The 16,450-nt window shown below is 38.8% G+C and overlaps 1 protein-coding gene across 1 annotated transcript; it reads right to left on the minus strand.

Annotated features, from left to right (window-relative positions):
- Positions 1 to 7,552: 7,552 nt before the first annotated feature.
- METTL6 (methyltransferase 6, methylcytidine) lies at positions 7,553 to 15,867 on the minus strand. The gene is made up of 6 exons (XM_050315647.1): positions 15,608 to 15,867; positions 14,558 to 14,937; positions 13,706 to 13,840; positions 12,337 to 12,507; positions 10,747 to 10,888; positions 7,553 to 8,049 (listed from the first exon to the last, which is right to left on the minus strand). The coding sequence occupies exons 2-6, from the start codon at positions 14,837 to 14,839 to the stop codon at positions 7,889 to 7,891; spliced, it is 891 nt and encodes a 296-aa protein (XP_050171604.1). The 5' UTR covers positions 14,840 to 14,937; positions 15,608 to 15,867; the 3' UTR covers positions 7,553 to 7,888.
- Positions 15,868 to 16,450: the final 583 nt, after the last annotated feature.

The following is a 16,450-nucleotide window of genomic DNA, read 5'->3' on the forward strand; positions in this document are numbered from 1 at the left end:
GAGGAAACATTTCTTCACCAAAAGGATTGTTAAGCACTGGACCAGGCTGCTCAGGGAAGTGGTGGAGCCATCACTGCTAGTGGTATTTAGGAGACCTGTAAATATGGAACTTAAGGACATGGTTTGGTGGTGGGTAAATGGTTGGACTCCACGATCTTAAGGGGTTTTTTTCAACCTAAACAATTTTATGATTCTTCAGTTTTTCACTCCAAGATCCTTTGTTTTTCCCCATGGGGCAGAAAGTGAGAGTAAAGGTTCGAAGTCACCCAGGAAACCAACAGCAGGTTTGGGAATGGTACTTTTGTCAAATGGCAGTGATGAGACATTCAGGAACCATGTTTTCCTTCATCAGAGCTAGGATCTCTCATTATTAGAAGATCCACTCTGCATCAAGACAGCTTGCTACTTAGATACTGAACCAAGATACCATAAATAATTTCTTCAGTCCCATTTTCACAGTAATTTAAATTTTAAGTAGGGAAAACATTAATCTCCATGTCTTACCACAAGTAGGATGTCCTTCCTTCATCTTCTTACCCATCTTGCATAACTGAATGGTTACAATTTCTAGACAGGGATCGTCTCTTACTCTCTGTGTCTACAGCACCTAGAAAAATGCTTCCCACTCAAGGATTTCCAGACATCACCACAACAAGCATATAGTGAATATTTTTAAAGGAGTTTGTTCAAAACAATCTCTTCGGAAGATGTCATATGTTAAACTTCTAGCATTTGGGTTCCATTCGCTCTGGTTTTCAAGACTCTCCTGTAGTCCTGTACAATCTACCATTTCAGCAATTTATATTTCTTTCCACCTTCTGTAATATTCAACACTTAGCAGACTTTGATCCAGGGACACTCAAATGGCCTTGCAGCACAGGTAGCAGTACTGTAACTGTCTGTTACTGTGATGATACAGCTTTGTCTAGTACTTAAATATGAATAATGCTGATGTTGCAGCTACAGTTTTAGTTGCATGCTGTTTGAGCATGCCAAGCACATTCAAGCTCCTCTCTTTAAATTTTTGAAAGCTGGTTTTTGTTTTTGTTTGGGGTTTATTTATTTATTTATTTATTTATTTTAAGGGATATTCATTGCTTGATTTTTATTACAGTACTACAAAATGCTGCCTGGCACTGAATTTCCTGCCAAACAATAGGCTAGCCTGGCACATGAACAAACCACATTGCTGCAAGCATTGACAAAACAGTCTTGCTCCTTCATCAGTCATTCACAAGAAGTCTTTCATTTTACAGAAGTACTAATACATCCTAGAATCTGTTCTAACTGCAAAAGCATTCTATCTTGCTGATCTGCTACTGGGTGACTGAATGGGGCAGAGTTCCCATAAAGAAGTCTGTACAAATGAAGTAGAAACTGTGCATTATGGAATCAAAGTAAAAGCTCTCTGTACCAGCACCAGTTGACAAGCTAACCTTCCCTTCAGTGGGCTTTTGAGAACATCACTGCCCCACTTTAAGAGATGTATGTGGTTAACACTAGAGAGTCTGTAATGTTTCCTTTTCTTTAAGGTTCAGTTATGGGGGTTTTAAAAGCCTTTATTTAGCGGCTTGGAAAGCAACTTTTAAGTAAAAGGGCAGGTAAGTATTTTGTGTAGAGGAAAGTCTGTGAGGAGAGGATTTTTCAGTATTTCCAAAATACATCTTGAGTCTATCAGCTTGATTATTTCAGTTTACTTTGAGATGGGTTCTCCTATCTTCTGAGTTTTATTCTTATTTCTAACAGGCTTTCTCTTGGCCACTGTGTCGCAGACAAGTACAGGTCAAGAATATACAGACAGTTGTTGACCCATAATTTATTAGCTGCCTTCAAAATCAAACCCCAAACTTGAAACTGTTATTGGAAGCTGATCCAGAGCTACTAAAAGTCTTCAGTGGCCTACACTGTGAAGCAAAGAGGGTGCGATACTTTATCAGGTGGAAAGTCATGAACATCTGCATATTCAACTTCCAATAAGTGGCTCACCTTCATTCAGACAAGAGGTTACAAATGGGATGTTCCCTGAGGCCAGATCCTAAAGGACACGACAGAGCACCGTGAACTACTGAAGGTGAAATCTGTGATGAAATACCTCAGACAGCTGGTCATGGTGAAGTCTAAAAAGTTGTATAAGATTGCAGAACTATCTTTCTGAAGGTAGTTCAGAAAAAATTAGTGGCAATGGTTTAGTGGCTTTTTCAAAGTATTGTCATGTTCCTGTGAAATTTGTTTTGCTAATAAAACAAATAGATCAGAACACTTACGGTATTTGTGCAGTTAAGTCTCATTTCCTTCCCTCCCATCTTCTTCCATCCTGCTTTTGAATACTCTGGTTTTAGCAAAACAGCAATAGGTTTGTTGCATTTAAAGGAAAAAGATTTTTATCATCTATCAGAGTAGAGCATAGGCAGTAGATAGACTTGTCTTCTTGTGACTTGCCTCCTTTCCGATTTTTCCCTGTGACTAACCTCAGTTACTTCCACTCTAATTTCTTGGGATGCTACAGGCATCAGAAACCTGAGCTGGAGTCAATATGGTGTATATAGCTTAAATAAGAGCAAGACATCACAGCATCCCAGACCAGAAACTCTGAAAAAGCACTGAAGTGACAGCAAAACATAAAGCTTCTCACAAGCCAAGGGAGAAAAACAAACCTGGATTTGTATTTTAAGTCACATGGTTGCCTTTTTTAGTATTTCACTTCATATATTCTACAAGCATGTAAGTTAAACCTGCGTCTTTGGCAAAGACCTTCAAAAGCAATCAGATTTTCCAACTTGCTGGAAAAGGGAGTGAATGTTCCCAAACAGAATCATTTAAGCAGAAGTACACAAAATCACTGTTTGTTTGGAAGAATCACGTTCTTTTTCTTGAGCCCTTGTCTTCCCTGATTTCACAGCACCAGTGTTTTCTCCCTGCTGCAAACACAATGAATGGTGCCTATGAGCCTTGGAGGTGGAAATGGAAAAGGTTCTCTAATGGAACATCTTACCTGACTAATAGCTTTTATTTTTGCAAGCAATGCCTCTTTGTGCCTCCCCACAGTGTAGGCTCACCATCTGCCTTTGTTCTAATAAATGAACTCACATTACAAACACAGAGAGCAAACATACTCATATCCTGAACCTACTGCACCCAAGGGCCAGATGTTTTTGCAGAATGTATAACTAATAAATGTTTGCTCCCAAACATTTGAAATGGCTCACAATCGTTCCTAATAACAAGCATAACCAGTGAAAAATTCCTCATAGCTGTATTATGGGAGGTAAAAATCCATAACAAATACTTACCTATTATCACTAATTGTATCTCAACAATATCTTTCCAATATAAAATTCTGCTTCCCACAGAGTCTTGAACATATTACTGATATCACACACAATTTGATGCCACCTTTCTGCCTCCTTGTAACACTAGTCTAATTTTGGAAGCTGTAGGCTTTCATTTCTCAAGTTTCACTTTCCAGGTGAACAATGCATTTAATTGTGCATCATCGCTGGCCTGTGAAACTCAGGAAATGCTTTTTTCCCCAGTAACTTAAACATAATCCTAACTTTTTTCCTTCACATACTGATGCTCAACACCAGTATCTTCTCCAAATATATGTATCTTTCAAATGACTCCTCCATAAACCACTTCCTAATTGGTAGTTTGTATCTCTCAATATATTCAGATGTATAAACTGTGCAACAGATTCAGCAAAAAAAAATGACAATATAAATGACCCTTCAGATTTCATATACCAGTGTTCTCCTATGAGACCAAGGTTGTATGTTTTACAGTTGGCTGCTGATGTTTATAGGTGCTGGAGTTTCAGGTCCCACTTTTAAAGCACTTGGTTTCATAGAAATTATGCACAATCAACCACGGCCATAGTGTTGTACTAACTGCTTAAATATTCTGCCTTTGCAACCCAAGGAACTCTCAGGTACCTGAAAAATGCACAGAAATAGCCTTTTAGCTATCAAATGAACCACATAAAATCTGCTCTGATACCATTACTTTAATGTTCAAATGGTTTATTCTCAGTGGTACATATTTTTCAGGAAAGAAAGATTATCCATGCATACAGTTTAGGCACAATATCTGTGTGGATTTCTGTCTAGTCTTAGCCTGTTGTCAAAGACACTGGATGATATTAAACAAATTTGACAGAACAGTAAGTGTCAGATGACTCAAAATTTCACACTTCTGTAAATTTGATGAAAATAGCCAACAGACAGACCTTACTCATGTCCTCACTGAGGCACTGCCCATCAACATCATCCCTTAACACACACGCTGCCCAATTCCAGTAGGAGACGTCAGAGAATCCCACACTGAAAAGTGGCATTTAGGATTCCCTAACTGCAGGAAAAGCGTTAACCCAAGTACCCACTTTATTAAACATCAGGGTATTTAATCACAATGCACCAAGCCATAAGAATTTTTTTTTTAAATTGGGTTTTAAATTGGGTTTTCTTAGTCCCACTACTTCAATAATTATTTGCATCTATTTTAAATATTGCTCAGAACAGAGTGATGGCACAAAGGAACTTACTACTTATGCTTGCCAGATACAGTGGCTAGCTTAGTTTAAAGGAAACAAAAAGCAGGTCTTCTATAGACAATTGAGTCAGTCTCAGCAGCCTCCACTGATTAAAGACAACTTAAATCAAAGAATAATCAAAACATTTATTAGAATCACCACATAGTAGCTTGTTTGTGCATGGTGAGCATGTTTCAGCACATGTATGCTTTTTTAAAGTCATTTCAACACAATTTTTCCTGATTACCACATCTCTCTAAGGACAGATCTTCATAGAGTCATAGAATCATAGAAAGGCTTGGGCTGGAAGGGACCTTAAAGATCATCTAGTTCCAACTCCCTGCCATGGACAGGGATACCTTCCACAAGACCAGGTTGCTCAGAGCCCCATCTAACCTGGCCTTGAACACTGTCACAGATGGGTCATCCACAGCTTCTCCAGGCAACCTATTCCAGTGTTTCACCACGCTCACAGTAAAGAATTGCTTCCGTACATCTAACCTGAATTCCTCCTTTTTCAGTTTGAAGCCATTAGTCCTTGTTCTACCACTAGTTTCTTCAAGAAAGGATACTAAGTACACATATCTTTGGCACGTGCTACTGGTGAGCTTACATGAGCTTGCAAAGGCTGAAGAATTGGGGGGAGTATATCTGCTTTACTCAGCACTACAACAGCCAGATGTGCGCTATCAGTTACTGTGTCTCACATGATGAGGCAAGGATTGCTTAAAGCTGACTCAACTTCCCCAAACTTTATCACAGTTACAAAAACCTTGCCATGATTTAGAGTTCACAGAAGCAGAGTCACAGAGACCAAGTTAAGCTTTCTCACCAGTCATCTCAAAATAACATCTGCTTTATGAGAACTACAGATGAAGGCCTTTCTGGCAGAGGCACTAATGCATGCACTTTATTTTCCAGGTCTGACTGGAAATGATACCGAATGAGGAATAATAAAAAATTAGAAATACTGCTCTCCATTTAACATATTGCTACACAAAAAGTGACAGTAGTTCCTCAAGCAGAAATACACAGAAACACCAAAGCTACAGACACACAAGAAGGTGTACTATTGTTCTGGCAATAGCTCAGTGTGAAAATGGTCAGTGGACATCTGCAGCTAAGTCTACTGGGTTGACTCAAGTCTCCTGATCAGTACTTTTGACACTTGCCTACATCTCAATCATTTCCTTTTTGGGATGAACAGTTCAGTGCACCTGCCTTTGCATATGCTGACAAGCACCACACAAGGCATTCCTTCAGTCTCATTTATGTGCTGTACACTCCAAAAGGACCAAACCTCCAGTCCTTGGTGTTACAGGGTTCAAACCAACCCAAATATCAAGAGATCTCAGACTACATGTAGTCTTTCAAGGAACTGCTGTACTAACGATGAATATTTGCTAAGGCAAGCCACAAAATGATGATTGTTCAGATTAGAATAATGCTATCATTGTTATACTCCTTTTTAACATGGTTTTCATTTACTGTAAATGTTACTAGTTTGATATTTATTACTAGCATGGCAGAAAGGGCTAATGGGTTATGCAGCAGGGGTCAGCAATACATAAATCTCCAGGATAATACTCTCCATAAAAAAAAAGAGATGACATGTAATGACCCTCCTCAAAGAGTCATTAGGAGAATTGTGTGATTTAAGCATTTTTTCTTGTGAGGCCAAAGATTTGTGACACAATAAATTCAGCTTTGGGGCTCATGGTATCAGACAAAAAAAAAAAAAAACAACAACCAGAAAACTGTGGTGCCCTGATGCAAAGCAATGATCTCTTGCAAATTTATTTGTAAACATACCAACTCAGTAAGACCTCTGGCAGCTCCAATGTGTTACAAAAATTTTGACTGGTTAACTTTGTAACACTAAGTTTTAGGCTGGAAAATTGCTACTTCTTTCCTTCCATGCACATACAGCCAGTGTAAAGAGTGCTGGGAAAAGAAAATCATTAACATATCTTATGGCTACTTTGTCATAAACAGAGGCAAACAGTAACCTCTGACCCACATCAGACGTGTATGACTGGGTCATCTAGTGACAAAGAAGTCCAGTGGAATGACAGCCTGAGTCAATCAACCCCATACTCATATATACTGCAAGAAATGAAATCCCTACTCAGAATAGGGCCACCCTCAAAGTCACAGAATGCTCGAGGCCTTGCCCAATCTATTTCCAAGTATTTCCAAGAATGATCACAACCTCTTTGGGCCCTGTCTCAGCATTTGACCTCCCCTTACACACACACTTCCCTCCCCCCCCCCAAAAAAAAAAAATCTTAGTATTGCATTGGAGTTTTCCCTTGTTGCAACTTGTCTACATTATACATGATCAGCACAGGCCATTGCACAAGCCACCGGATACTTCTGAGCTTCCTGTGCTGCAGAGTTAAATGCAGGCTAAAGATCCAAGCATGCTTTTGAAATTACATCATCCAAGAACACAGAAAAGGTCCTGCAGTGCAAAGTGCCGCAGCTGCTGAAAGGAAAAGATGAAGTTCCTTCAAGCAGTTAAGTCTGTGGCAGGCTATGAGCCACAGCAACAATACAGTGGCTTTTAGTAGTAAGAACAGCAAAGACCAACTCAACTTTCCTAAGAGTGATGGAAAAGAATGAAGACCTCTGCTCAGGAACGAAGCAGCTGACAACAATTCATATGATGATGTGCTGATTTCAGTTCCAAATGGGGAACTGACTTGCAAAACCTCAACCAGTTATGCTAATCAAACGAAGAACGTCCGAATTTAATAAGGGATACAGACAGCCCGATCCACTAACACACTTCTTCAAGCATGAAATCAGAAAAATTAGATCTTATTTAGAATGTAAACAATTTTTTACATATCTAAATGCTAGGCATATTAAAAAGATACCATTATTAAATACCAAAGCATGTTCCATTATACTGCTCACAGACCCTGTTTCATTCCTGTAAGTCCTGCAAGTATGAAAGGAGGTGAAATATTGTAACTTTAATAAGCCCCGAAAAACACAAGTGATAGGAAACACAGGATATTTATTTTAAAAAGGTTTTAATAAAAATTAAAATACAGTTATGATGATAACTAATGAAAGCTACTGCATAAAATTAACCATATTTAGTGTGCTTTACCTGATCCTCCAACAGTGTTGCACAGGTTTTACTTTATAAGCAGGAATACAGATGCTCAACAGGTTGTCTGCATCAGTAAACCATCTTAGAAGTGAATTAGAAATAGCATTCTTATTTTGTATCTGAGGATGGAAACCAACAGGAGGCACTGGATGCAGTCATTTCTGGTTTACCAGGAAGATGAGCACACACGAGGCTATGTGCTAGCTGCCGTTTCAAACAAGCAATGCTGTTGCTAATCAGCAAGAACTTAACGTCTTACTGAAAGGCTTTTTAAATTTGCCTTGAAGAAAAACTCTTGGAACGCGTAAGTCTTCTTTCCTATTCACAGTTTCTCGCTGCACATATTCATTGACCACTTGCTCATATCCCTCAGCCTTGAAAAGCTGAGATAAGAACTCTGGAAGAGAATTAGGGGGGAAAAAATTTAAAAAAGATGAAATATTATGTTTAAGCTATTTTTAAAACACCAGACAGCATTTATATAAGCATATGTTCTTCTCTGTTACAGCATGAAAATCACACAGGCCTTCAGATTTCAAGCTGTTCTATGCAGGCAGACTGCTGAATAAAAATCAATACAGATCTCCTTTAGAAACATCAACCTAAGCAAAACAGCTTGTAAAACTGGGGCTTAAGCTAGTTACTCAGTTGATTTTCCAAAAATTGCCACATCTCTTATTTTCACTGAGCCTTGTCATTGTGACTGATGCCAGTGCATTTTTACTTTGTGCAGCTGACCTTCGCTGGCTGAATACATCACTCACGGCAAATATTTCAAAGGTAAACCAGACTTGTAGATGCATCTCTGCTCAGGGAAGAACACCACACCACGCTACATGCCATTGCTCAACAGAAAAACTGACAAAGCGGCAAAGGGAATGTGGTGATATCAAGCCTCCACTAAGTCCAACTGAAAGTATTTTCCACAAACAAAAGAATTTTAGTCCAAGCACATCTCCCTTAAGGAAGGCAGAAGCACCTCACAAACAGGGTGAACTACGCGGCAGGGAGGGCTGATTATGCTATTGACTTGTCACGTTAATTAAAAATCATAATTTTTCCTTTCCTGCACCTTATTTCACTTACTCAGGCAGTAATTTCACAGTAAATTTAAGCCATTTCTAAACTTGTGTTCCTTGACAGAAAACAAAGAGCATGCCATTTTCCATTGCTCAGGAGGATTATCTTGATGAAACACTGATCTTGAGGGTACAGGAAGCACTAGGAGAGATGGTGAACTGAGGAAGATGAGACCACCCACTCTGGTGGTACTGCAGGCTTATATCAACCTAAGCCCACCATGAAGCCACACGCACTGGTTGTGAACAAAGTGTGTTCGTGTAAAATGGGGGACCCACATCGATGAAATATAACTAAACAGCACTTAATTGTGGACCTGTTGAAATCTCACTGTAAGGAAGTTGCACAAACTTCATAACACAAAACTGCAACCATGCATTCCTCCACAAATTTAATATTATTTCAAACAGTAAGAAAAAAATGGATTTTTTTTTCCCATGGAAGAAGTTCAGTGTTGTTATCTGAGGCCAGGCATATTTTAATAAGCATCATTCAAATCATCCCATGCAGCAATTACTTGATGTACCAGCCAAACAAATGAAAAATAGCATGGGGTTGCAACCTGTGCAGAATTGAAGGGAGTCATGTCCCCAGCAACAAAAGAATTCTCAAGCATTAAGCAATATTTATATGAAAATCTGTGAGATTAATGAGATCATAAGGATTAAAAATGGGAGCAGAGATGATCTGTGAGACAGTCCCAGACCAGCCCAAGGAAAAACAACTGCTAACATGACCAACAGAAAACAAATTCTCTTTTTCTCCTTCCTTCCTCTTCCTCCTTCCTACCTCAATTCTCCCATCAATGGAAACATGCATACTAGAGAGGAATTTCTCATTCAGAAACAATTCTAACACACAATAAAAATGGGATTTAAAATTCCACAGCTAGGTCAGTCTCCTATTTGTTCCCTTTACCATCCATTCTCTTTGTAAGGCCTAATTGTTCAAACAGTACTAAAAATCTCTTCTAGATTGTAGAAAACAATTCTAGAAATGCTTCAATGAAGCTGTAGCACAGCCTGCATTATCTCATATTTCATCATTGTCCTGTGAAGGATAAAGAGAGGATAGAGAGACAAGATTAATGGGGTTTATATATCAGAATTAGCAATTAGGTAATATGTTATGGCACAAAATATGAATAACATTTGCTTGGCTCCAAGCTGGTCTCTTCAGTGTCTATATTTTGCTTTAGACTAAAAACAAAGAGCCCCACAGAAATAAACTCACAGCTTTTATTATTACACAATGCTCTACAACTGATGGGTGGAGTAATGAGTTTAGCTTGAGGAATATAGGGAGTTAGAAGCTATGGCCAAACTATAATCCCAACTCATTTTGAAAGTCTAAGCAAATTCCCTCGTGTCTCCCTGCTTCACATTTTCCACCACTAAGCTGCAATAATTACCTTCCTTCCTAAACCATTATGAGCACTGTATTAAAAACTTTATATACTGTATCACATGGAAATGTTTTCTGCACCATCTTTACTGGGAAAAAACCCACAAAAACCAGAAGACAGAGTGACCACAGCAAGTCAGTGCCAACTCAGCGGGATTTGCGCACAAGCTTCTCGGCACTGTAGTCATGGTTCGGCTCTAGAAATCAGTGGCTTCTTCAGTAGACCTCCTTTTGCACAGCAGGAATAGCCTTGCCCAAAAAACGACGTCAAGAAAAATGCTTAGTTGCTTCATGAAGATTACCAATTGTCTGACTGAACATTGGTCTTTTTCCCTCAGCTAACAAATCCAAATGAAATTCAGCAAATTCAGAAACTGCTGCTCTTGGCACATTATAGCACATACAACAAGCTCGTAAACAAGAAAGTGCTCCATAAAGTCCTGCCAGTCTAAATACCTTCTTGTTTCCAAAAAGGATGGTAAACGAAATACACCACAATTTAACAGCTCATCTGCACAAAACAGAACTTCCGTGGGCATGCTGGCAGTTCCCTGAAGCAAGTTTAGGCAGAAGATTCACAGAGAAGAAAGCACTCCACAGCATGTCTTACCTTCAGTAAAAAAATACGATCTTGTCCCATCTTGTCTAACATAAAAGTTTTCTCCAAGTTTGCTGCCGGATTTAAACCTGAGCATTGCATGATCATACAGTCCATAGTCTCGGAACAGGACACACTTGCCTGGTTTTAATACCTGTCACATAATACACACATGCTTTAAGAAAAACCTGGCAATATATTACGAGATAAATAAGGAACAATTTCAGTAAAGTGGGTTGTGGATTTTGGCTGTTTGGGGTTTATTTGCTCTTTATCAAAGGAAACAGGCCATAAAGAATTTAAAATTTAGAAATACATGGTCATCGGCCATGCTGATTTTAGATATCTGATGCATGCAACTTTCCTATGTCATCAAATACCAGCTGTATTTGTTAGAGAAGCAAAGCAGTACTTGCCACTTGCCAATTTGTGCAGAAACCTGCCAGTGACTTAAATGATCCAGGCATCTCCACTGAGAAAATAAAAATTAGCCTTTTCATAAGCACAAGCTAAGAACCAATCCTGATTTTAGAAAACAGCTGGAGATATACCAAAAAACCTAACGCTCCCTTTTCAGACTACTGATAATAAAACAAACAATATCAGATAATATAAAACTCTTGCATATATGAGCACATATATGCATACGTACAAAATATATTGACTGTTTCCCTCTGCAGTCAATATATGACAATTTCTGGAAAATCAGAACTATCACAATTCATATTTAAACCACTCTTTGGATGGGCCTATCCTAGTCTATCAACTAACAAAGGTAGCCTAGGGAGATGGGTCTCTCTAGATTAATTTTCACCTCTGAACACTCCAATTTTAAGTCACCACAGATCAAGTGTGTTTAATAATAACCGCAACATCCTAACTCCAAGTCTCTGTATCCCTGGAAGTCAATTTTGGCTCACTATCATTCACACCTTATCAACACAGACATCTCTGCAACCTATAAACATTACTTGTAGCATGCAACCCAAGCCACAGCTTTAAAATCATCAAATTATAGAATGGCCTAGGTTGGAAGGGACCTGAAAGATCACCTAGTTCCAATCCCACTGCCATGGGCAAGGACTCCTTTCACTAGACCAGGCTGCTCAGAGCCCCATCCAGCCTGGTCTTGGACACTTCCAGGGATGGGGCATTCACGACTTCCCTGGGAACCTGTCCCAGTGCCTCACCAACTCCCTAGTAAATAAATTCTTCCTAATATTTGATCTAAACCTACCCTTTTTCGGTTTGAAGCCATTCCCTCTTGTCCTGTCACTACATGCTCTCACAAAAAGTCTCTCTCCATCTTTCCTGTAGGCTCCCTTCAGATACTGGAAGGCTGCCTTCTATATACCTTTTTGTTATGTTGATAGCATGAATTAGGCCTCAATCCAAAAAAAAATCTCACAATACCAGGATAAAAAAAAAATTATAAAACATGTTTTAGTCTTGCATACTAAGTGAACTAACTGAATACATCCATGGTATATAATATTAAAGATCACTATTACAAGAGGGGTTATGTGCTCAGAAAAAAAAAATGTAATTTTGAGCTAAAAAGAAGGAAAGTGCTTTAAAGGCTGTAAAATCTGCTGGTGGTACCTTGTAAATATTCTTCAATACAAGATTCATTTTGTCAGGATGAATGGCAGAAAGGACAAATATAAGTGTGACAACATCCACAGAATCCGCTGGTATATTGTCTAGAAGATCATCTTTGGTAAGATCGCACTGGAACACTTTACATCTTTCGGTACTGTATAGGGCATTTTTCTAGGAAAATAAAAAAAGTAAGATTTCATTGAAAATTAGTAGCATTTGTTATTGAAAAACAGTAAAAAACTTGTGAAATTAATCCATACAGCAACATGAAACTTGGTGGCAAAAGAACGGCAACTTCCAATAGGTTACTAATGCAATCAGAAATTTTTTTGTTGTGTACTACAATACTGAAATTACAACTAGTAGAATAGTCTGTTCTCATGGGTTTGAGAAGGAACGTGCATTAAGACAGTTCAGAAAACTTAACCATTTCTGTTTTACCACCGCTTCTACTCTTCATAAAATACATAAATACCATTAAAAGGAATTCTGTATTACAGGGTGATCGAAGTACAGCTCTTGAGCTGACTGCAAACAGTTGGGGTTCCTGTAACGTAACCTGCAACTGGGCTGTTCTAGCCCACAGTTCTGCTGGGTAAAAGGAACCTGGCCTTGGCAAGAAATAAGTTCAGCAAGATCTGTGGAGGTAGATGTCACCAAGTCATCCAAACCCCTGGATTACATACACAGCCCAACGTCACCTTGGGGTGCAGCTATGGCATCCCGGGGAGCCGCTGTCCTCTCCTGCTTGCCACATGTATTTCTTCCTGTTGTTCCCATGGAACATGCTACTTGTGTCTTGTGGTTCTTGGGCACAAATATCCCACAAGACAATGCTTTCAATTAACAGACATGTGGAAATTTACCTGTGACTACAAGCTTAATAAAGCAGGAGACTTTTAAAGGCCAAAGCTCCCACCAGCCTTGCTGGAAGACTCAACTTATAAGTATAAACTTAAATACCTACTTCTAACCAGGTTACAAATTTCTTTAGCAATAACTTTCATAGCCCTGTTTTTAAGGTTCTCCTTGGGACTCCCTCCATCAAGGGCAAGCTTCCATTGCAAACAAATTTTGCTTGTACTGCACAGTCAGCAGAGACCTAGTAATGCTCCCAAAAATACACAGTCTTCATAAATTATTCAAATAATGTACCATAATACTACAATGTGATGCTGAAAAGCAAGGTCTGGAGCAATGAGTTGACTTCTTGCATAGGATTCCAATTGAAATGGATCAGTCTCCATTTTTGGTAAAATATATTCTACCCTTCTTAAAAAATGGAAGGCAAGAGACGCCTGTTACATTCATTTGCAATTTCAGATGCTTCTAAAAACACTCTAAAAGAAGTTCCAAACATCACACCAACCTTCACATACTCAACAGCTCTAGGAGAGAAATCACAGGCATATGCAAAAATATTCAGATCTTCTTCTAAGAGTGGAAACAAGCAGTTCCCAACCCCACAGCCTGCTTCCAGAATGGTCAGTTTCTGATCTGCAAACTGGGAAAGAACCAATACAAGATAAAGCACATCATTTTTGTTTTTCCCATTACATGAGCATTACACTCTTCAATGAGCACTTTAAAAGCTATAATCAATTTTAATTACCACTGATCGAAAAAAAAACCAAAGTAGACAGCCAAAGTAGACAGATAATCTGACACTAAAGCCCAGACAACTTGATTTCTGCAAAATTAGAAATCTTAGAATATATTAGTATTTCTTTAGTCATCTACCCATTAAGTAATCAACAGACTGTTGTACCATTCGCCTGTCTTGTCTTTCATTCAGCTACAAGGAACAACAGATGCAGCTGGCTATTCCCCTTAACTCTGCTCTGCAATCAGCCTGCAATTCTGGATGCTTTTCTTTAAAGGAGTGCACTGAAAGTGCACCAACTTGCATCTGAGAACATCCCACCACAGAGAGACAAGTTGTCTATTTGGGACACAATACAAATATTTCAGACTTCATTCTTAGCATCCCATATGCTATGAACAGTATTCCCATCCAGTATGGATCAATTATAAATGAAACTGAACTGATGCATGTGATTTTCAGGAGCTGTCTTTGATACTAAGAGAAACTACACAGAGCATTGCAAACTTGGCAGCTCTTACCCAAACAGCTTTGTTATAAGTATTGTTAACTCACTTGGAAACAACTGACTGGAAACATTCAATGCCATCTTTTACAGCAGGAGTGTATAAATCTCACCTCACGACATGCTTTTAACTCTTGAAACTCTCTGGTTGTCCAGTGTCTGTCTTTGAAGAAGTTGGTACTATTTCTTTTGTAAAACAGATCCCAGTTCTTCTGTGCCTCTTTCTCCAGTTTTAGTTGTTTGAACTCAGACACCAAAACTTGATCTTTTGCCAGTCTCTCAGCTTCCTCTGGGCTAAGGACTCTTGCACTATGGCCTTTCTTTTGGAAAGCACCATCTTCAGTAGATGTTGTTACTATATTTAAGCAACTGGCTGGTGCTTTTTCTTGGAACATCGTAGATTCTTTCACACAAATATGAATGCCAAAGACCCAAGGGTGACTTTTTTTCTTTAGTGTATGGTTCCATCACTTAAGTAAAAAAAAGTGAAGATCTAGAAGAAAAGATTATAAATAATTACAGTATGCACTTACAACAGTTTTACAGTGATCTGTCCTACCTGATGGACTGACATACCACCAAATTTCTCCTAATTACAGAAAACCTTCATCCAACAAGCATATACATCATCACACTGATGTCAAAGTTAAAGAAGATACTTCACAGAGTATCTTCTGAATCCCAGAAAGCTACTCAAGAAGAAAAAGATGGTGCACCTTTAAGCTTATTTTCACTCAAACAGACTTCAGAACGAAAGCAAGGGCTTTGTTTCTTGTTAGCCCCAGTTGGAAGACCTCAAAAAAATAATAACTGAAAAACAGATGACATTTAAAAGTCACATTAAAACTGATGAAACAAAGTATATTCATGTGAGCATTTCTCCTTCCTGCTTTCACCTCTGTGTGTTAAAGATGGTGAAAACACTGGCATTTATAACACCACATCATCTGAATAAAAGAACAAAACCAGTACTACGGCCAAAATGTCCAGAGCTGGCCTGTGTCAGCATTCTTTCCACTGCCTCCTCCTGAGAATTCACGCTGGTTTTAACAATCACAGGTGGTTTTATTTTCAGAAGTTAACAAAAAGAGAGCAACAAAAAGAGGTTTACGCAGGCTGGGAAGGGATCCAAATATTTTCTCCGATGTTAAACTAGTTCTCACCTCTGCCTTGCCACAAACATGCAGATTCTGGATGATGGCACATGCGAATTAAATCCTGCAAGGCCTGGTAAATCCCAGGGAAGCCTAGGTAGCAAAAATGTGCCACTTGTGTATGTCAGCGCCCAGAACCAGGTACTGGCATCATTTTACCAAAATGGAAATGAGAAAAAAACGAACCATAACCACCCTAGAGAAAAAAAAATATAGTACTTCATTTATGTATTTTATCTTGCGACAAAAATACATGATATGATACAAATCACGTATCATGATATGTCCATGTTATATATATGATCATGTATTTTTGTATATTGTTATATATCATGTTATTATACAAATATAAAATACATATATATATGATCATGTATTTTTGTATATTGTTATATATCATGTTATGATACAAATATAAAATACGGAAGTGTGCAAATGAAATAAAGAACTGTCAGAATTTTGTCCGGCGTCACAGAAGACAGGTGCCCCCTTTTCCCTCCAAGAAACAACAGGTTGTAGAAAAGAGGTCCCTTTGAAAGAAAGTCTCTTCAAGAAGAGCATGTTCTTAAAACAAACAAACAAACAAGCTTAATCAACAAAATCTCTACTATATTTCTACTACATGCCTGTATTTATGCTCCAAGGAGATTAAGGTGCATATTTCTTCATAGAACGAGCTGGGGGGAGTGGGGGGAGGAGGGGGCTGTAAATCCTAGCCAGCCTTTCCACTGCGCTCAGAAAGCGCCGTGTTGGGAAGGCAGTGCGATGATCAGCTCAGCTGCAACAGCCTACGCTTGGGCTAAAGAGCCTTTTAGAGGTGTTTGATCCATCCCTAAGACCGCCAACCTGTAG

This window comes from Myiozetetes cayanensis, unplaced genomic scaffold (assembly GCF_022539395.1).
Source record: "Myiozetetes cayanensis isolate MyiCay16 unplaced genomic scaffold, myiCay2020 scf1, whole genome shotgun sequence".
Lineage (NCBI taxonomy): Eukaryota > Metazoa > Chordata > Aves > Passeriformes > Tyrannidae > Myiozetetes > Myiozetetes cayanensis.